This window comes from Eulemur rufifrons, chromosome 28 (genome assembly GCF_041146395.1).
Source record: "Eulemur rufifrons isolate Redbay chromosome 28, OSU_ERuf_1, whole genome shotgun sequence".
In the NCBI taxonomy this organism is placed as follows: Eukaryota; Metazoa; Chordata; class Mammalia; order Primates; family Lemuridae; genus Eulemur; species Eulemur rufifrons.
The window spans coordinates 58,620,206-58,643,331 of NC_091010.1; the positions used below are offsets into that span (position 1 = coordinate 58,620,206).

At 32.2% G+C, this 23,126-nt stretch overlaps 1 protein-coding gene across 1 annotated transcript in view; it reads left to right on the top strand.

Moving 5' to 3' along the window:
• Positions 1 to 23,126, top strand: part of ATRNL1 (attractin like 1) — a 563,691-nt gene that overhangs the window by 238,599 nt on the left and 301,966 nt on the right. The window contains exon 26 of the mRNA XM_069459886.1: positions 7,686 to 7,764. Within this exon, the coding sequence (XP_069315987.1) occupies positions 7,686 to 7,764 (79 nt within the window). The remainder of the gene's footprint in view (positions 1 to 7,685; positions 7,765 to 23,126) is intronic.

Genomic DNA, 23,126 nt, shown 5'->3' on the forward strand with positions numbered 1-23,126 from the left:
AGCTGTTACAGGGTAGTTTGGGGGAGGTTAATTTAGATATTTTTCTGTGAATTTTGCATAAATGATATCTGTAGTGGATTTTATGGATTCTTTCCCAGCCTTCATTTAACTCCTTCCACATGGCTCTGTAGCAAACTTTCGGTTTGAGTGGGATGGATCCCTCATCAGCTTCATGGGTGGTGGGCTAATGCCATTTAGTGCATCTTCAATGTTGGGCAAGGAGTAGGCATAATGTATATTATGTAAGGCCTGGAACTGCTGCATTTACTTTTTTTCCTGAGAGGGAAACAGGCCTGGGAATAAAGCTGATGCACAGCAGAGTGCATGTCCAGAGAATCAGAGGGTGATGTAGCTAGGGCCCTGATCAGACCAAACCTGGAACTTATTCTTCCTTTAGACTTTGGGAAGTGTCTTAGTTGGCTTGGACTGCCGCAATAAAATGCCACAAACTGAATGCTTAAGCAATAGAAATTTAGTATCTCAAGTTCTGGAGGTTAGGAAGTCCAAGATCAAGGTGCGGGCATTGTTGGTTTCTGGTGAAGGCCCTCTTCCTGGCTTTGCAAATGGCTGCCTTCACACTATGTGCTCACATGGCCCTTCCTCCATGCCTGTGAGAAGGGAGGGAAGGTGTGCAAGCTCTCAGGTGTCTTTTCTTAAAAGAATACAAATTCTATCCCATGATTATTGACTTCGTTTAAACTTAATTATTTCCTAAAGGACCTGTCTCCAAATACACTGGGGGTTAGGGCTTCAACATTTGAATTTGGGGGAAACACGATTTAGTCCCTAACTGGGAGTATAAAATTCATGTAGTTCCAATATTGTTAATACCAGCTTGAGTTAGGCTTTCTGTTACTTGCATTTGAAATCATCTTAAGTGATAGTACATCCTAAGGTGTAGTAACTTGCTTAACCACTCCCAAAATTTTATACCAATTTATGCTAAGAGCATATTATTTCCAACTTTCATGTACTGGACTTTGTTGATTTTTCGTGTTTGTAATCTGATGACTGAAACCTATGCAAATTTTTCTTTTTAATACACACAGCTTTTATTGCATTTTAAGTTAGTTTATTATTAATATTTTAGTTGGTAACAAAAATTTCTTTAAGCGTTATGGAAGTATAAAATCATTCAAAAATATTTTCTGGACTAACAATTAGGTGGCGAATTACTTTTAAAAATAATTAATTTCTGTATTTCAACACTGTTCCCTAGTTTCTAACATTTTTAAGCAAAATAAAAGGATAATATGCCCAAGCCGTTCTTTAAAATATGTATTTAAGACTTCATGAGGTTTATGATCAATTAACCTCAAATTGCTATAAAATAGTGATAATATTATCTCTTTTTGCATTTGGCCAACTAGATTACCACCAGAGGGCATTTCTTTGTTACTAGAAACCCGCTTTACAATAAGACCTTTTACCAGCCTATGTTACTTCTATTGAATTCTTTTTAATTATCCCTAAATGACATTACATAATGAGTTCCATGGTGTCTTTTTTATATTAAGAATGCTTTCAAAAATGACCATTTTATGAAGGTTAAAATCAAATTATTGAAAAATCTCTCCCTAAGCTCCTATGCTTCCCTTTTCTTATTCTTGCAGCCCCTGTATGTACTTGCTTTTTTGTTTATTTTCTTTCTTTTCTGTTCTTTTTTGTTTTTCTATTTCTTTCAGTTGGAAGGATTATACTGAGGAGTATTGAACCTTTCTGTACCATTAACGTACAGCATAGTTTTTTAAAAAAGAAATCTCAATTACCCTTTCTCCCCAATATGTATACCAAGAAAGAATAAAAGCTTTTGTATAATAGTAATATGATAGAAAAAGAAGACATGAAAGAAAGCAGTGAAAACTTGTTTTTCTCTAAAAAACTTGGCATAACATCAAATTAAAAGAACTAATGTTTGATGTTACCCATTAAGTCCTTTGATTTAAGTGATGGAGTAGGGAAAAGCTAACTGAAATAAGATAAACCCAGAATTCTTTTTAGTCACTTAATATAATAAAAGTTTATAGCATTTCTCTCTAAAGTAAAGTCCAGTGGGCAGAATGGAGCTAATGGAAGGGATAGCATGGCGTAGAGGTTATTGAAGAAATTCAGACGATGGAAATTCTGTCATTCTTTAGGCTTTCAGGATTGTCAATAATGACTGAGATTTTCTAGTAGTCACCAAGGGATGAATGTAAGTGTTCAACTGTGCTAGATAAATTTGACAAGTGTTTTTTATTTGTTTGCTTGTTTGTTTTGCTTTTTAATGCAGCAAGTGTTCTTAATAAACTGTTCTTTTGGTAGATCTTTTAAAAGAACTATAACTTTTATTAGCAATGTAAATTATTGGAAATCAAGAATATTTATAATGTATTACCTTGATATAAGGATAATAATGCCAAATAAGACATTTGATTTCAGAAAAAAAGCTGTTACTCAAATCAATTAAAGAACCAATTCCATTCATTTAGCAAAAGTTTATTGACTACTATTATATGCCAGATAAGATATATTTTAATGGGGTTTTAATATGTCTTGGAGATTATTAGAATATCTTTAAGAAAAATATTTCTTAAACAGTTTATTGATTTTATCAGCTAATTTGTTTATATCATCATGATAGCTCTTTTACTGCTAACCTAATAGAAATTAGTATTGAAAGCATTTGATACAAACCCTTAAAGTATGTATGTCCTCTTCTTAAGAAAGTGTAATTATAAAAACTGCATATTTTTATGCTGTCCTTTTGTATCATTTTAACAGTGATGCTCTTCACTGAGTCATAAAATTTAAACAAGAAACAATTTAAGCTTCTCTTGGAGAAATTAAGTTAGACTTAACCATCTCAAACTGAATCTTTATCATGTAACTGTTTGGAGGTGGCATATTGTGAATTATGAGGTATTCAAAAATACATTTTGGCATTTAAATTGTGTTTAATTATTAAATATAACTGAATTTTTGCATATGTACTATTATTTACTACAACAGACATTCTGAAATAAACAGTTGACAAGATTTGGTGTCTGAGTTAAAGACGATAAAATTGAATGTGTTTCCACATTTTAGTTGGAAAGTAATGGTGAATCAAAGAAGTCAGAGTAAAGGGAAGAACTTGCAAATGAATGCTTTTGAAACTTAGGCAATTTACTAAACTCTCCATTACTCAGCTTTCTTATCCTTTACATGAACACATAACAGTATATGTGGTATATCTTGTGTGATTATAGTAATTAAAGATACAATTTCTGCAAAATACTTAGCATAGTGCTTTGTACATATTACTCAATAGATGTTAGTTGCTTATAACCTTGTGAATGCTATTAGTGAGTTCAGTCTGGACATGGTAGGTTTTAGGTAATATTTGTACCTCTTATGTTAGCATTTGTAAGGTTATGATAGTCTGACTGCAATTTTAAAAGATGGATCCTCAGACTGTATCTAAAGTATCAGTTCCCAATACCATATTTTAAGAGTTACCTAGGTATAACAAGAGAAATGTAATCAATCAAACCAATTATTATGGTAATAATTCAGACTAGAAGAGGATTTCTTAACCTCAGCACTATTGGCATTTTGGGTTGGAAAGATCTTTGTTCTTGGAAGGGTGATCTGTATATTGTAGGAAATTTAAACAACATCCCAATAGAGACCTGACAAGTGATAAAAGTCAAAAATGTCTCCATACACTGTCAGATGTGCCCTGGAAGGCAAAAACATTTCTAGTGGAGAACCACTAGACTAGAGAAAATCATTTAGGCTTTTTCAAATATATAAAGAAGTTTTAGGCCGGGCGTGGTGGCTCACGCCTGTAATCCTAGCACTCTGGGAGGCCGAGGTGGGCGGATCATTTGAGCTCAGGAGTTCGAGACCAGCCTGAGCAAGAGCGAGACCCCATCTCTACTAAAAATAGAAAGAAATTATATGGACAGCTAAAAATATATATAGAAAAAATTAGCCGGGCATGGTGCCGCATGCCTGTAGTCCCAGCTACTCGGGAGGCTGAGACAGGAGGATCGCTTGAGTTCAGGAATTTGAGGTTGTTGTGAGCTAGGCTGACGCCACGGCACTCACTCTAGCCTGGGCAACAGAGTGAGACTCTGTCTCAAAAAAAAAAAAAAAAAAAAAAAGTTTTAGCATAGAGCAGACTGCTTCAGTTTAACCCAGAAGACAGAAACTGCTCTGACTGATAAAAGTTAGGATACTTTCATAGTTTGAACTAACTAAAAATAGAATGTACTAACTTGTGAGTCAGCAACTTTCCAGCTACTATGAGTATTTAACTAGGTGCTGGGTCACTATCAGAGTTATTCTGGGAATTTCTTTCCTGGGAGAAAGTTTGAACTAAATAATCTCTTAGATCCCTTTTAATGATAAGATGCTCTCAATTTAGCAGGTCTAAAGATACAGATTTGGAAATCGTTCCCATTGAGGTCATAGGTGAAACAATGAGAATGAATAATTCTTCTTTTTGAGAGCAAGAGAAGACCATACTTTTGTGAATTGAGTTTTAAGGAACATTCATAATTTAACACATTGACTGCCACACAAAAACTTTTCTTTGGGGCCACACTGTTTTACTACAAAAATAGAATAAAAACTTCGAGTGTAATTTAAATGTAAACATAAATAGAAAAATGAAATGTATTGACTTCTATTTGTTTAATCCACATTTTTAGAATTAAATTTTCAATGTTAATTGTAACAATAAGAACATCAACAAGTAAGATTTTTATATATGTTTCAGACGGCACCAGGGTCAAAAGCAGAGTGAGTTAAATACAACTCTCATGGGAGTTAATGTGTTAAAAGAGGAAATCCGGAAGATAACCTACATTCATTGTCTATATTTTGGATCAGGAAGGATGAAGAAAAAGAAAGAATATTCAGGAGAGAGTTTTAAAGAATGAGTTGTTGATATTGTCAATTGAGAAGTGAAAAATCTGTTGAAAGAGAAAAGACCAGTTTATGTAATTTCTAGAAAGTCATGGTGACTTTCAGTTGAAAAAAAATTTTGAGGAAAGTGGCTTCTAAAATGTTGAATATTATATAAACATTAATTATTATTAATATTAACATTTTTATTAGTATAAGAGGCAGATACCAGATTACAAGGATTTGAGGCAAGGTTTATGAGGAAATTGATGTGGAGGTGGCTACATTGACCACTTGCTCAGTAAGCTAGAGAAAGCTACAGAGCCAATCAAGTTGATTATTTTTTTTTTCTTTTTAGGATACATGGGACTTGTGTACTTTTGAAAAAATTAATTAAAGATGAGGTAGAAAGACAGAGCTTGAAAATATTAGGGAAAAGGGTTACCACGTTTTAAAAAAAAAAGGCACCTCAGTGGTTGGAAAGATTAGGATCACTGACTTTGTCTTTCATCCATTTCCTTTGATTCTAGAGAAAGGATTAGAGAATGGATATAGAAGCAGAACTGTTGTGAGATGGTGGGCAACCTCAGAGCTCCCATCAGATGGGAAGGAAAAAGTTTTGGTACCACCACTTACTTCCTGTGTGACTATAAGCAATTAACTTCAAAATCTCTGAGGACTGGATTCCTCTTTTTTAAAATAAGGATAATATATCCTATTGGAAGCATTCTTGTGAAACTAAATTCAGTCATGATTTTGAAGTGTCTAACACAGTATCTGGGATGTGTTCAGCACTCGGTGCTAGAATTGTCATTATCCTTGTCATCATCAAAGGGCATTCTAAGGACTTCTGCTTCAAGTGAGGCAGAGGCAAAGAAAAAAAGCATATTGAAGACTTGACAAGAGTGTAAAGTGGCAAAAATTGCCACTGCTTATGACTGGATCAAGTGGCAAATACACCAGTTATTAATTAAGGATGAAGACCAGGTTTTTTTTTTTGTAGTGGCCAGTGACCAGTCAATTAGTAGTGTCCCATATATGTTAACTTCTGGGTCTTTTCATAGTATAATCTATGATCACAGAGCATAGGAAGAGAAAATACACACTGATGCAGAGTTGGAATTGAATAATCAGATTCACATAAATCTCTGTTATTTTGACATTTGTCAGGCTCGAGTTACTGCTAACAAATTACCCTGTATTATTAGTTTATTGCATATAGTACCTAATATATTGGACCACATGTATGAAAATTGTAACTGAATTATTTCTTAATTTAAAAATTAGCATATGCCAGGGTTTCTGAATCCCAATACTATTGACATTTTGTAGTATGTGATTCTTTGTTTTGGGGGACAGTCCTGTGCCCTGTAGGATATCTTGCAGCATCCCTGGCTCTACCCATTGGATGCAAGTTGTACCCCCTTCCCAGTAGTGACAGTCAAAAATGTCTCAAGACATAACCAAATGATCCCTAGGGGGAGGAAGCAAAATCACCTTTGGTTAGGAACCACTGGATAGTTAAGAACCACTGGATGGAATATGCTCATATCTACTATAGTTGGTAAAAAAAAATAAATAAAATGAATGAACATGTGACATTTGAATTTATAAAATTGCCATATTTTATGGCTTATACTAGCAATTCTATTAAAAGATTTTGTTTGTGATTTCTGTTGCTTTATAAGACTAATGGAATTATAAATTTAACAGAAACTTTTCAAAAGAAGACAGACCATAAAATATAAGAAAAAATACTCAACATCTCTAATCATCAGGGAAATGGAAATCAAAACCACAATGAGATTATCACTTAACTCCAGTGAGAATGGCTTTTATCAAAAAGTCCCAAAACAAGAAATGTTGGCATGGATGCGGAGAAATAGAAACACTCAGACACTGCTGGTGGGACTGCAAACTAGTGCAACCTCTGTGGAAAGTAATATGGAGATACCTCTTTGAGCTAGGTAGAACTACCATTTGATCCAGCAATCCCATTACTGGGCATCCACCCAAAGGGAAATAGACATTCTATAAAAAAGACATCTACACTAGAATGTTTACAGCAGTGCAATTCACAATTGCAAAGATGTGGAAACAACCCAACTGCCCCTCAATACATGAATGGATTAATAAAATGTGGTATATGTATACCATGGAGTTCTACTGAGCCACAGAAAACAATGGTGATCTAGCACCTCTTGTATTATCCTGGATAGAGCTGGAGCCCATTCTACTAAGTGAAGTATCACAAGAATGGAAAAACAAGCACCACATGTACTCACTATAAAACTGGTATTAACTGATCAACACTGATGTGCACATATAGTGGTAACATTTATTGGATGTCGGGCAGGTGGGAGGCAGGAGAAGGGGATGGGAATATTCACACCTAATGGGTACTGTGCGCACTGTCTAGGAGATGGACACTCTTGAAGCTCTGACTTGGGTTGGGCAAAGGCAATATATGTAACCTAAACATTTGTATCCCCATAATATGCTGAAATTAAAAAAAAATAAAAAATAAAGTAAGAAAAGTCAAAAAATACATTTATATTCCTTTGACAGATAATCCAAAAGATAAATCATAATGTATAACAAGTAATATAAATATTTTTCTACCCATACACTTCGATTTTACTTGTGAGAACATTTTAAACATAGCAGATTTACCCTTTTACGCGTGAATAATTTATCTAGACAAAATGATTATTTCGATATATTTTTAAGTCTTTCTTATGTTCTTTTATTATTTCATTACATATTTCAAATATGTTCTGAGCAAAAATTATTTGTGTTTTATATTCCAGTTGTTTCTTATCCTTGTTACTGGTGGCTGCTGTGGTATGGAAGATCAAACAAACTTGCTGGGCTTCTCGACGGAGAGAGGTATCAGTAATACTATTTAATCTCTTGTATAAAGGTTTGTGCAAACATAAGGCTCTGTACTGTCTGTTAATTAACATTTTCTTTTGAATACAGATTTTCAAATCATTTTTACTTATTAATATTCAACAAATCAATGTAGTATTTTTCAGGCTTTAGAGCAAACTTTACCACTGTCATTTTAGCTCAATATCTATGGAAGCATTGGTTAGTTGCCAACAATTTTTTTAACATGTAGTTAAAATTTATAGTGAATACAAATATTAATTGTTGGTTAAATAATTTGTAATATATTTAGTTTAAGTATATAGTTATACTATAAAAATAATTTATTTTTCTTAAGTGTCTGTTGCAATTTAAAAGAAAATTCTGAATGATAAATTAATATTTTTGGTTTTAGAAAAAACTATTTCCTAGAAATTTATTATAATAATCTTTATTTTGTAATAATGTTTGCATTTAATTTGCTACCTCTACTGAAATAGAAAATCTTTCTTTTTGAGAGGTCATGTCAAGCTACAATATTATGTGTTAAAAAATATGTTGAGGCATTTTCTCAAACTTAATTTTACTAAATTCCTTTCAGTGCAAATTCCTAAGTGTCTTAGAAACCATTTATATATTGATGCTTAAAGTAAAGATGACACTGTCTTTGATGACTACCAGATATCTATTATTAGATAATTTTTATATTACAGTATTCTTCCATTATCTGTGGCTTTATTATGGTTACCTGCTCAACTGCTGTCCGAAAATATTAAGATATTTTGTGGGGGGAAAAGGGAGAACATGACAGAGAGAGAGAAATCGCATTCACACAACTTCTATTACATTATATTGTTAAAATTGTTATATTTCATTATTAGTTACTGTTGCTAATCTCTTACTGTGCCTAATTTATAAATTAAACTTTGTCATAGGTATGTATGTATAGGGAAAATCAAAGTATAGCTAGGGCTCAGTACGATCTGCACTTTCAGGCATCCACTGAGGGTATTAGAATGTATTCCCTGTGGATAAGAGGGGAACTACTGTGTTAAAAGATTGTTTCTCATTTTGCTTTTATGAGCCACAGAGATTTTTAACATACTAGTGGTAGTTTATGTGATAATTCCATTTATAGGCTTTATGTGATAGAGATAAAAATGTGTTTTTATCTAATCCCCTCTTTATTCAGTTTTAACTATTAGGTTAACTGTAATATTCCCAAAAAGAAAAGAGCCCAGTATTTTTTCTTTATGTGAATATGTTACTCTCTCTTCAAAACATTAAGAGATCAATTATTGCAAAGCTCAGAGGACACCGATGATTAGTATAATGACAATTTATTTGTAACAGTAAATGAAAATTATTTCAAAGATTCTTCTTAGACTTTCTGTTGTTTTGTTACAGCAGTTGTACTAGTTGCTTTTCTAAACGTAAGAACTGTTTAAAATGAAAATAATCTTTGGAAATTTTTGAATATATTATATTAACTCAACACCCATATTGCCTTTTAACTATTTGAAGCTTTGGTTTCTCATAAACACAGCCATATACTTTTGTAGTATACTTTTGATATATGAGGCCTCTTATTCATGTTATGACTTTTGAATAACACCCCTGAGAATTCAGGGGTTCTTAAAAACAAAAAATGTGAAACTAAAAAAGACTTCAATTTTGATTTTATCCTATTATGTAGAAACTCAAACTCATTTCTATGGTAACCATATTAAGGAGATAAAAGCTTTCTTTTAGGATCTGCTAATGTATGTAAACAATAAGTAGATATTGATCAGTGGAAATATTATAATATACTATTAATAGAAAGGTCAATTCATTTTTGTAGCCTATCTTTTTACAGAGGTATGGAAAACATTTAGTTTCAGTGACACATTCAATTTTAGTTTATCATCACATTACTAAAATATTTGTTAGGAGCAGCTATATGTAAAAAGGAGTCTATTAGATATTTTTCATGTTTAATAATCTTCATTTTTAAACTGAAATTTAAATTTAAATAGGTATCATAAGGCATACAAAATGAAGATATTATAATTTTCCCTTGCAATGAAGGTATTTGATTATGTATATAACTAATGTGAGTGAAAATGTCATGCATATTGTAATAGTGACAAGAAGTTACATTTTTTCATTTGGAAACATTTATTCCCACATGTTTTGAGTGGTTTTACTGTCATATGTTTCAGTGAGAATCTAAGTGCAAAATCCACAGAATAATAGATGAAGAGACAAAAGTAGGGTTATTTTTATATCACCTTAATATTACTATTAAGTCTGAGTATTTGAATGATCACTACATTTCCTGTGCCAGCAAGTTTTCCTTCTTAATTCTCTTAAATTTATAATTCTTTAAAAGTTAAAAAAATTTAATGTAGAATTTTATCACAGTATTTTTTTATCTTTTTAAATATATTATGCTTCTCTTATGCTTAAAAGTCAATACAAAAAAATTATGTGCGATACCCAATGAATTGAACTTGTGTTCATGATGCTCTACTTCCCTTCACATTTCATAATAGTGAAACAAAACCTAGGTTTGTATTCATTATTATCAAACTGAAGTTTGAGTTAAAAATAATAAGCTAAACCCCATAAGTAGAGTTCTAGTAGATTTTGAGTAACAAACTACTTTTCTAGAGGCAAATACACTAGTTCTTTCCTTCTATACCTGTTTTATGGGCACAAAAAAGATAAGAAATAATAATAGTAAATTATACTTCCCTAATAACATTTCATGGGTAAAGTCAGCAATTAATCATAAAATATTCTCTGAAATGCTAAATTTTTGGTAAATGGGTTCTCATCTAATGTTTTTAATGCAATGCAGCAGTCTTATATAAATTATCTACCTCCTTAGACATTCAACTTATTTACAGAGAGTGGGTTGGATGTAAAGTGACAAGAATGAGAAAATGTTATTTGACGTAGAAAATTAAAATTAATTAAATACTTCATGCAACCTTTTATAGATTTTTTCTTAGTACTTTAAAAATCTGAATTTTGTGTAATGTTTAATCATTTTAATATATAGATGAATTTTTTCATAAAACACGTTTTTTTAAACCATTGATAAATATTGTACACAAATTTGTAGTTAATGGCTTCAGTGTAAACTTAGTTTTGTTTATCATTTTATGTTTACTGAATTACAAACTATACTGATTACTCTTGTATTCATTTTTTCACTTTATCTTAAAGGCTGGAAATTACAGATTTTCAGCATGCCTGTTTATATCATCATAGTTTTAAAATTAATACACTACTTAAAAATAACTTGAATTGAGAAGTAAAATATATATGGAAGCAATAGAATTTGAAAATTAATTGATTGTGGCTGTGTAAATATGTTTCCAAAGATCTTATTGTAAATATAATGCTTTTGTTTTGCTCAGTTCAACCATTAAGGTCTTGCTATATTCCAGACAGATTGATAAATACTGAGGATATAACAAAAAAGACAGAGGCTCCATTTTTAGGGAATTAAAGGGAATTGAGTGAAACGCTCAAAACTTACAACTAGAAAATGGAGAAACTATAATTTAAACAGGTCTGTCATATTCCAAAATTCAAACTCTCTGAACCATACAAAGAACTTTAAAACCTGAGTTTGAACAGATTTGATTTCCTAATTGCCCACTTGTAATATAACCTATCCATCCGTTTGTTGTAGGGCCAACATGTTGTGTTTCATCTAATGCTATGATACAATCAATCATTATTTGATGTACCACTTAAAAAGAAAAACCAATCCACAGTCAACTATGGGACAATGCTCTCTTACTGCTAAGAATATTTAATACTTATTGAAAGGGCTCTTACAGAATTATTTAGATATGGATTTTATACCTATTCATATTTATACATAGAAAGGAAAATAGAAACAAATAAATTGGTTAAATTGCTAAAACTGGTTCACCTTCATAGTCCAAGTTTTCATAAATCACTTTTTGACGCAGGTGAAAATGTTTTCTATGTTTCATATAGATCATTGACTAGAATAATCAAGTTTGTGCAGGCAATGACAACTATATCACAGCTGTTATCTGGCCAGCCGTGATTGTACAATGTCATTGATTGTACATTAGATTTCAGACATATTAAAATGTGAAAAAAAAGTGTCTCAGAATCAATGAAATAAGGTAGCTTGTACTTTATAAGATTTTTAGTACCGAGTCAGTTAATACATGCTAAGTGCTCACCTCACTGTGTTTTACTTACTAGACTTCAATAAATGTTAACAGTTACTATTGTTGTTGATATGTAATATAAAGAACGATTAAAATTATATTATACATCAATATTACTAACAACTCTCTTATAGCTTTGGACTCCTCTCCTCCTCCATATGTACTCTAATACAGGGATTCTCAAACTAGTAATCCCTTTAGAATTACCTGTGGATCTTTAAAAATGTATACACATGTGTGTGTATATAACATCTATCTATATATCTATCGGCATGCCATTCTGTCCAACCCCCAACAGACCTATAGAATCAAAATTTCAGTGAAGCTCAGCCTGGTTTGTTTATTTTTAAAGCTCATAAATGATTCTAACATGTACCATTGGCCTTGAAACACTGCTTTAGCTTCTATTCTGAGAGATAGGAAATCATTGAAGGGTTTCCAACAGAGTTATCACAGAGTTGTTAGCATATTTGAGTTAAAATGATCTGATTTTAAATTGATCACTCCGCTGCTGTGTTTACTACAAGTAAAATTTAAGGATAGGAGTTCAATTTTTAATGTTAAGTTTGGGCCAACTACTAGACATTCAAGTGTCAAAAGAGGCAGGAGTTGAATCTGGCAAGAGGAAACACATCTGAGCAGAAGAGATAAATTTGGAAGCCTCAGTGCATAGATGACATTTAAAACCATGGGACTAGATATAATTACCAAAGAGGAGGATTAATCCCTTGGGCAATCACATTTAAGAAGTCAGAGGAAGACAAGCAACCAGAAAGAATACTGGAAAGCAGCTACTGATGAAGTTGGAGAAAAACTGAGAGCTCCTGGAAGCTAAGGAGAAACATTGTATGAAAAAGTATCAATTGTCTCAAAGGCTGCTGGTGGATCAAATAAAGTAATAACTGAAAATTGACCATTGGATTTAGCCACCGAGAAATAATTGGTGATCCTGACAGTAGCAATTTTAATGGACTAATGGAGGCAAAAGCTTGATTGAAGTGTGGTAAGAGAGAATAGGACAAGATGAATTCTAGAATGACAGCAAGAGGAGCTCCTCAGACCTACTGACCAGGCAAACAACCACAACTGATGAAGGGTATTTAAAAACAAATGAACAACCATTTTAAATCTTTGGAAGTTGTCCCAGGTACGTACAGCAAATGAAGAAACATTTATTCAAGAAAATCTACTAAATATTGTTAAGAACAGCAAATCTATTAGTATTTGAGTTACAACCTGCTCCCTTTCTGCCCTCTCAGCTCACTATGACCAGCATTTCTTATCCCCAAGCTCTGAATTGCAGAGACTCTATTCCAGAGAAAAGCTACCAAAGTCTGAGGCACTCTTCCTCTAGTGAGCCCCATCTGTAGAGCAAAAAGCTCTTCCTGAGATGCAGCAGTCTGAGAAAACCAGAGCCCTAGTCTTCTTCACTCCTCCTTGCTCACAGGGTGGAGATTTCATGCTTGAGGAGATAGTATGAGAATACAAAAAGCTACCAACCCCTGCCCACCGCTCATGAAGCAGGTGAATCGAATCACTCAGAGTTGCAGCCCACTGTTCCCCACCATCAGCTCTGGAATTAGCAAAAACTACCGAAACTGGTTCAAGAAGAGATGTATAATCAAAATATACCTTTAGCAGGCAAAGCGATTGCATTTGTAATTTTTAAATTTCCCACTGAACACATCAACATTCCATTTGCAACAAGCACATCTAGTGCCCAGATCTTCCTTTATGTTATTCGAGAGCTCTTTTCAGTGGCTCCTGTTTCCTTCTGACATACATACTCCTCCATTCTTGTGTGTGTGTGTGTGTGTGTGTGTGTGTGCACTTCCTTACATTTTAATACTACAAGAAACTCCAGGCTCAGCCTATATATTTCTTGCCCCAATCCTAGAATCCACCATTTCTCCAAGGAGCCCTGGTTCCTTTTACTGGAGCATACATATTTCCCAGATTTTGGCTTTTAAATACCATTCTTAATAAAAGGAGCTTGGACATAAACCTGCAAGAATCTCAACAGATGCAGAAAAAGCATTTGACAAAATCCAACAACCTTTCATTATAATAACACCTAAGAAACTATGAATGAAAAGGAACTCCTCAACTTGATAAAAGGCATCTACCAAGATCCCACATCTAGCATTATATTTAAGAAACTTTTTACAACTAAGATCATGAGCAAGTCAAGTATGTCTACTCTCTCCATTTCTATTCAACATTTTACTGAATATTCTAGCCAGGGCAATTAAGCAAGGAAATAAGGTAAAAGCATCCAGTTTGGAAAGAAAGAAGTAAAATGATCTCTATTTTAGGTGATATATTTCATATGTGAAAATTATCAGGAATTCACTAAAAACCTATTAGAACTAATAAACAATTTCAGCAAGGTTGCAGGATGCAAGGGCAATATAACAAATCAATTGAGGGGCCCTGCATGGTGGCTCATGCCTGTAATCCTAGCACTTTGGGAGGCGGAGGCGGAAGGATAGCTTGAGGCCAGGAGTTTGAGACCAGCTAAGCATCATATCAAGACCCTGTCTCTACAAAAAATGCAAAAATTAGCTGGGCATGGAGGCATATGCCTGTCATCCCAGCTTCTCAGGAGGCTGAGGGATGAGGACCGCTTGAGCTCAGGAATTTGAAGTTGCAGTGATGATGAGCTATGATGATGCCACTGTACTCTACCCTGAGCAACAAAGCAATTTTAATGGACTGATATACACTGAAGAGAAATGAAAACATTGGTCTACATGAAAACTTGTGCATTAATGTTCATAGCACCATTATTCAAAATAGCTTTAAGGTGAAAACATCCCAAATGCCAGTGTAATATTGTTCTGCATTAAAGAGGAATTTGAAGTTCTAACACGTGTTATAACAATGGAAGAACCTTTAAAACAGTAGGCAAATTGATAGAGAAAGTACATTCATGGTTGCCTTGGGTTGTGCGTGGGTATTGGGAAGGAGGAGTAGAGTGTTGGATGGGAAGTGAATGGTAATGGGTACAGGGTATTATTTTGGGATGATGAAAATGTTCTAAAATTAGATTGTGGTGATTGTTGCACAGCTTTATGAATAAATTAAATGTCATTGAATTGTACACCCCAATGGGTGAATTGTATAGTACATGTCTTAGTCCTTTTGTGTTGCTATAAAGGAATACCTGAGGCTGGGTAATTTATAAAGAAAAGAGGTTTATTTGGCTTATAGCTCTGCAGGATGTACAAGAAGCATGATGCCAGCATCTCATCTGCTTCTGCCAAGGACCTAAAGCTACTTCCTGTCATGGCAGAAGGGGAGGGGCAACTGGTTTCTGCAGAGATTACATGGAGAGAGAGAAAGCAGGAGAGAGGGGAGAGGGGTGCCAGGCTCTTTTAAACAACCACCTCTTCCAGGAACCAACAGTGAGTGAGAAGTCACTCACTCCCTGCCCACCCCTCTCCCCTGTCCCAGGGAATTAATCTGTTCATGAGAGATCTGGCCCCATGACCCAAATACCTCCTACTAGGCCCCCTCCTTTAATATTGGGGATCAAATTTTAATATGAAGTTTGGAGTTTCACAAATCTAAACTACAGCAGTCTGTGAATCAAATCTCAATAAACCCTTTAAAAAAGGAGATAAAGCAAGATAGAGGGTCAGAGAGAGACAGAAACAGAGCAGTAGTAGGAGGAGGAAGAGGAGAGAACTTAAAACAACAAATGTAGACAATTCTTTAAAGGATATTTGCTTGCTTCAATGGGGCTTTTGTACTTATAGAGCAAGAAGTATCCATACAGTTTATATTCATGCCTTTTGTTGTAGAGCAACTATTTCTGTCAATGCTTCAAACTATAACAAATCCTTCCACTTGTGCACTAGATTATCATTGATTGAATCATGTAGATAGGGCAACCATATAGTTAATTGAACTTAGAATAAAAAAAATCACACATTTTAACCAATTATTTAGTTTTGGTGTTTTGTAATGTAAAGGGAGTCTTAATTAATATGATATAGCAAGGCAAGTCAATTACATCTTATCTTTCATGTCTGACCATAGCAGCTTTTCATTGACAGTCATTTATGTGGGAAAACATAGAAAATGGAGGTTTAAAAGGAAAAGCCATTTTTGTTTTATTTAACTCTATTAGATGATTAGCAACTAATTTGTTCTGGATTATAGGTCTAAATACTTGGTTAGTAAAAGAAGAATTTTTTGTTTATCTGACTTTGCATTGTTTTTGCTAAAATAATATATTTGTTAAAGCAATAGCATATGATTCTTTGTATTGCGTAAAGTATTGTGAAATGATAGCAATAGAGTTTCTCTGAATTTTGTTGATAGAATTTGACATATTAAAAATTGAGTGTGTAGGTGATAATGCTACCAACATTCCATATTAACCGTTCATCATTTTGTCAATTGTTGCTTAAAATACAGAATTGTCCCCATTTAAAGAATTGTGCCATAATTTTCACATCCGTGTTGAGCATTTCTCCTACTACTACCACCCACCTCCCCTTACAGGGGAATTTGTTTGCTAGCTATATAGCGTTAACACTTGGGCATTCAAATACACATTTAAACTGAATATGGGATTTAGCAGTATATATTATTTTATGAGCTAAAATTTCTTCCCATTCTAAGCTTTTGAAATATATTATACTGATTCTAATTTAAGAAAAAATGCTTCCAACAAAATCATTTTCTTATGACTTGAACATAGTTATTATAATGTCTTATTAATTGTCCAAAAATAACTTTAGTCATCGACTAGTATATAGTTATCTTAGTCACTTATATTATATTTTTATCTCGGAATAAAAATGCTTTTACAATAATATCTGCATCTTGAAGAACTGGTTTTCATAATAATTCAGCCATACTATAAAGAACATGAAAATAGGTATATGTTGAATGATCCAGATATTGTGCATACTCCATCACTAGCAGTGGTTCACTATAATAGTGATTTTCAACCAAAGAGGACTTTTCAAAATAGTATAATTGAAAAAGCCTATTCCAGTTGATTGTCTTATCCCTATTAAAGAAACAATTCTACTTTCTTCCTCATTTCCAAGAGTCACATCTGTACTGGAATTAAGCTAAATTTGCATTTTCATGTACCGTCTTTAATCTAGAAATTGCCTAGACTACTAGGTATATTTGCATAGTATATTATATTTATTTATTTTTAAATTCTTTTTATGCCAATATAATTAAGGCCTAATTTACTTTATTGTCATTCACTGAAATAATTCATGTACTTTAATTGTGATATTTAGATAAACCATTATTAGAGTGTATTGAATGAACATGGTACTAGATTCACATTAATCTAATGCAAAAACTATTAACTATTATAGTATATTAATTATTTTGAGTCTGAAATTCACTGCTATTATATTGTAATTGATACTTTTTCCCGTCTGTTTGCAGATAATACGATTTTTAAACCTTTTTTTATTTTGATACATTTAAGGGTACATGTGGTTTGTGGTTACATGGATGAATTGTATAGTGATGATATCTGGGTTTTTAGTGTAGCTATCATGTGACTAGTGTACATTACACCCAATAGGTAGCTTTTCTTTCCTCATTCCCCTACCTTCCTCCCTTCTGAGTTTCTGAATGTCCATTGTATCACTCTATGTGCCCCTGTGTACCATAGTTTAGCTCCCACTTGTAAGTGAGAACATGTGGTATTTGGTTTTCTACTCCAGAGCGTAACCAATACTTTGAACAAGGGCAACCAATGAAAGCTTGATTCTTTATTCCTACAGCCCATTCAAATTCATTTTGTGTGGCCAATTTGTTCTTGTTCCTTGAGTAGGTAGGGATGAGGATGATTTCTTTTTTATATCTTTTTCCAGACATATGTTTTCCATTTCTTTGGCAATTTGGTAACATAAAATTTTATTCTAGTAATGGAAGAGATTTTTGGAAGTCATCTCTTCTTTATCGGAAGTAAACATGGGCAGTTTGATATCTAATCAAGCATCATGCTTTTACTTTTATTTGTTTTTATATATATTTTGATAGATGATATATCTGTATATTTCAGAAATCAAAATTACCACTCCTGTTGCCCGACCTTTCAATTCTCTCCCTTCTATAGCCAACCAGTATTATCATTTTTTTGTGTGTATATTCTTCTGAAGTTATTTTATAAATACAGAAGCAATGCAAACATGCATTCTTTTTCTACATTATTTACACTAAAGGTAACATGCTCTGTATAACCTAGTTTTGCATATTTTAGAATTTAACTGTAAAATTCTAATAAATTATCATAACTCTAAATTATTTAGAAACTTAAAAATAATATTTAACATTTATTGATGAGGATTCAAAATGTATAACTAATATCTTCATACCTCACATTTTGACCATTTTATATCATCATTTCTGTTTACTATTTACTTTTACAATGGAGTAATACACTTAGAATATTCTTTTAGAGAGATATTTTTAAGAATTCCAGGATACCAATCCAGGTATGTAATTCTGAGAAATAATTATAGAACCACACTGCAGTAGAGTACTTCACAAAAACTACATCACTCTTACTCAAATTTATAATAGTAATATAAGGAAAATGACTGAAGATTTTAGTAAGAAATTTAAGACACAGCAAGCTGAATTATAATCTTAGAGAGTTAAAATAAAATGTTGGCAAACTCCTTTAGACCATGTTGTAAAGTGTTTGAAATATGAAAATAAATGGAAAATAATAAAATTTGGTTTCTGCTACTTTTTGCTTCATTTAAATAGAAAAAAATTACATGTGTTTATAAATACTTTTTATGTTGGTGTAGAAAGACTATATAACAGTATTGTCATTATATAATATTATACAAGTATAAATTTGTACCATATTGTGTTAAGGAATGGTACTGACTTTTGGCCTTCAAGTGCTGGCCTTCCAGTAGGGCATTTAGAACAATTAGTATTTACTACTTTGACTCTAATTTGGAAACTGACTTGCAATAACTTAGAAGCACAAATTCTCCAACTACTAAAAGTTTAAAGATTGTAAAATATCATCCAATCTACACATGGTCATTATTTTGAAGCAAAATATATGAGATTATAATTAAAAAACTAAAAAAATCATCAAATATCTTGGAAATTTCCCTTTTGATTATTTTTATTTTTAATTATTACCCTATTAAACTTTTCTATTTATATTAATATGAAAACATATTTTTTCTTAAATATGCCAAGTTATCTTTGTAAGATAACATTAATTTCCATAAATATACAGGTTAGAAAGATCCTATTTGGACTATTTCTTTAAAACTGCCTCAGTAAAAATATTAACTTTTTTAAAAAAATTCATGCTAATGTACTGACATTGTGGACTCAAGTGAAGTCCATGATTGGAACATTATCTTTGACTTTCAAAAACTGTACATAATTGTTTAAACAATTCTATATAAGACCCATAGTTTTCTAATCAAAATGAGAGAAATTCATTATTCTTAGAAGCTGTTTTTTTATTATATCATTTAATATGAAACATTTATCTCAAATAGATGTGGACAATTTATTATTACTTTCAGAATAGATATTTGCCTAACAGATGAGCTAACATAAATTAAGCAGTAAATCAGTTTTGCTTCCTTTAGATAATTAGTAATTTACATATAACCTTTGGCTATTCTTTTATCTTAGGGTATTCATATAAGTTGCATAAAATTGATTTCTATATAAAAGTGCTTTGAAATGCAAAATCTAATTAAAATACACTATTTTAGGACAGTTGTGTTGCTAAATGATACTATTGAGACTATTATGAATATTTGAGGAGTCTGAATGGAGTATGTAAGAGAGCTAAATTATAACCTCTATGGACTACTTTAGATTATTTTATCAACCAGTTGAAACAAGTGAAGCTGAGGAAGTACTTAGACTACTGCATTTTTTCCTTGCATATACTGTATGTAGAAATAATGCTATTATTACTATATTACACAACCTAGTTTATTTTGTATTAAGGTGACCATTATTAATAAAAGAATGTTTGTAAGATACACTAAGGTTAGTGGGTTAGGCTGATTGTGGTTATTGGATTCTGCCTAGAGCCTTTGACACACACCCCAGGAGGCTGCTGGAGAACTCTGGGCGTCAACACATTTATAATCAATTAATGGCACACTTGTGGGTGAATCATATTCCAGTTACTGGCAACTAAAATCCAGTGTTGGAAAAGACACAGTAAATGGTATACCTGTTTATTCAGTCAGATCATACAAAAAGTATTTGTCAAGAACCTCCTATTTGTTTAATACTCATTGTTTAGCAATTACCCAATATTGGATAAAGAATTCTATTGCATTTGGTTTTAAAACTGAAAATTTCATAGTTTTATAAGAGGGATTTAGTATACATTCTTGTGGTGGCTGGAAGAGTGTGTGGCTGAATGTATACCGATCAAAATATTAATATCTTGGATCATCGCTTAGTAATCTTAATATTATACAAATTAGAGTTAATGCTTTTTTGGACTACTCCCTTTTTCCCCCCTTTAATATGTGTGGCAAAATAGACTACTGTGTTTTAATTACTCTTTGAGGTGTATTAGGGTAATTATTTCCAGTGAAAACATATCTCATTTTATTCCAAAGGTTAATTCAAAATTACAGTTTGCCTAATTAAATATGTTTTCCATTTAATTTTGTGGGATCTATTTTATCAAGAAAAATTTATATTAACTAAAAGTACATATCAGATAATGTGGTTGAGGATGCCATTCATGCCAACCGCATATTAAAAGATGAAGAATTGTTAAGATTCATTTCACTTTTGCTGTCTTTGTTGATAGTTTTAGTTTACTTTTAATATAAAACTTTAATCATTTACTGATTCAAATTCTATATTAAGGTATTATTTTATATTAGTGCAGGAACATATTTTTCCTTATTTCATTAAAACTTATTTTTTATGTTTTCTAATTAGCAAATGACCTGCTCATTAGTGAACAATGAGGATGTATTTTAATAACACTTGGCTTAATTAGGATGGTGAATATCAAATAAATTCTCCAGAAAATACTGGCAAGCAGAATAATGCATAATAAGTAACAATCATAATGTCTGTGATCCTGTGATCCCTTTTTGTTTAACCTTTATAATATCTGTATAGTCTTGCTACCTGATGAGTAAAATATTTGGTGGCAGCTTGAGTACTATCATCCTTTATCAAGTTACGGTACTTAATATGCCTCATTATTGTGCTTAGAATTACTTTTTATTTTTTTTTAAGATAAGTGTTTGTTGGATTTCACATGAAGGTGACTTTGATGCTGAAAGCTGGCAGTTAACGATAACAGTGGAATAACTTTTTATGAATGTGGATCCATAGAGTCACGTCTGGCAGAGTTATTGTCACACATAGTAAATGGCCAGAAAACTTTTGTGTAGGCTATTAAATTGTGGTGATGTATGTTATTCCAGCTAGAGGAAAAAGAGAATATTATATGTCCTTTCTCAATATTGAAGTCCACAAGAAACAGAATAAATTCTAATTGGCTTCATCTTTTTTTAAATTGCAAAGTTTTAATATTGAAAGTAAACTTAATAATCTGAATAGGAGTGCTAAACAAAATAAAATATATCCATTGAAGATAGGATGTCCCGTTACTAAAGCCATGTTTTAGCTTTTTGTTTTATTAAATATTTTAAATGCCACCAACATCTCTTTGGTAGTAATATTTTCAGTTAATATTGATCATAAAGCATGCACATTTATGTCTACATGAGCTGGATGTTATCATAAATATTTTTGCCAGAATTTAGATTTTAAATATTAAGCTCTCAGTAAGTTCTTAATGCCTGGACAAAACTCAGCTTTTGTCTTAGCAAGAATATTAGGTAATGCATAAAAAGCAAATGTGGACTCTTTTGAATAAGATTTTTAAAAAATAAATTTGATTTTGGAGTGTTGGATCTTATTTTAATTAAATTGAATTTTAAAATAATACATTCACATAATTCAAAGTTAGAGCAAAATAAAAAGCTATACATTGAAAAGTTTCACATCTATCCAACCCCCTGCTCTCATAAACACTTGTTTCATATCTATCCTTCCAGGTTTCTTTTACACAAATATCAGCACAGGCATTTATTTACAGAATAAAATAAATGTCCATATTTTTTACAATGTCTCATTTATTACAGAATAAAATATATGTCCATATTTCATCAAACCTGAGACATCATACATTATAATACACAAGATTTTTATGTACCACCAAGAAAGAAAAAATGTTGGCAATTAAACAGTGACATGACATTAATTATAAAGTGCATAGCAATCCAAGAAATATTAAAATATTAAAATCATGTTAGAGTTGAAGAAATATGGTATGTACTCTCTAGTACATATTACCTTTGTCATTTAGCATTATAACTTACATATCTTTCCATTGCAGACCTTCTCCTTTTTTTTTTAACAAGTACATAGTATTTCATAGTATGATTATACCCTAATTTATTTAGTCCTTGTAAACAGACATTTGCTCTTTTTCTTATTTAGTTTTTGAAATTTTGTACATTGTTCTTTTTGGTTGTGTACAGGTATAATTATAAGATAAATTCCAAATGTGATTTTTGGCTTATTGGTAATAATATTTGTAAATTTTGTAGCTATTACCAGATTGCCCTCCATAGGGTTTTACCAGTTTATTTTCCCACCGACTGCATGAAGAGTATATTTTGTCAAACTTTGGGTTTTTCCTAACTGATAAGTGAGAAATGATGTTTTAAAGTGATTCTAGTTTGTACATCTTGAATAAGAGTAAGGCCAAGAATATTTTCCATCGTTGAAAGACCATTTGTTTTCCTTTTTCTGCAAGCTGTTCACATCCTTTACCTATTTTTCTATTAGATTGTTGATCTTTTCATTCTTTATTTCTAGGAGCTCTTTACCTCTGGTTTGAGTTGTAAATATTTTTACCAGCTTGCCATTTACTTCTTCGCCTACTTTTTTTTTTAAAACAATATCTTAGTCTGTTATAAAAAATACCATCAACTGGATAACTCATAAACAAGAAAAATTTATTTCACACAGTTCTGGATGCTGGGAAGTCTAAGATCAAGGCACCAGCAGATTTTGGTGTCTGGTAAGGATGTGTTTCCTAGTTCATAGATGGCACCTTATAGCTGTATCCTCACATGGTGGAAGGAA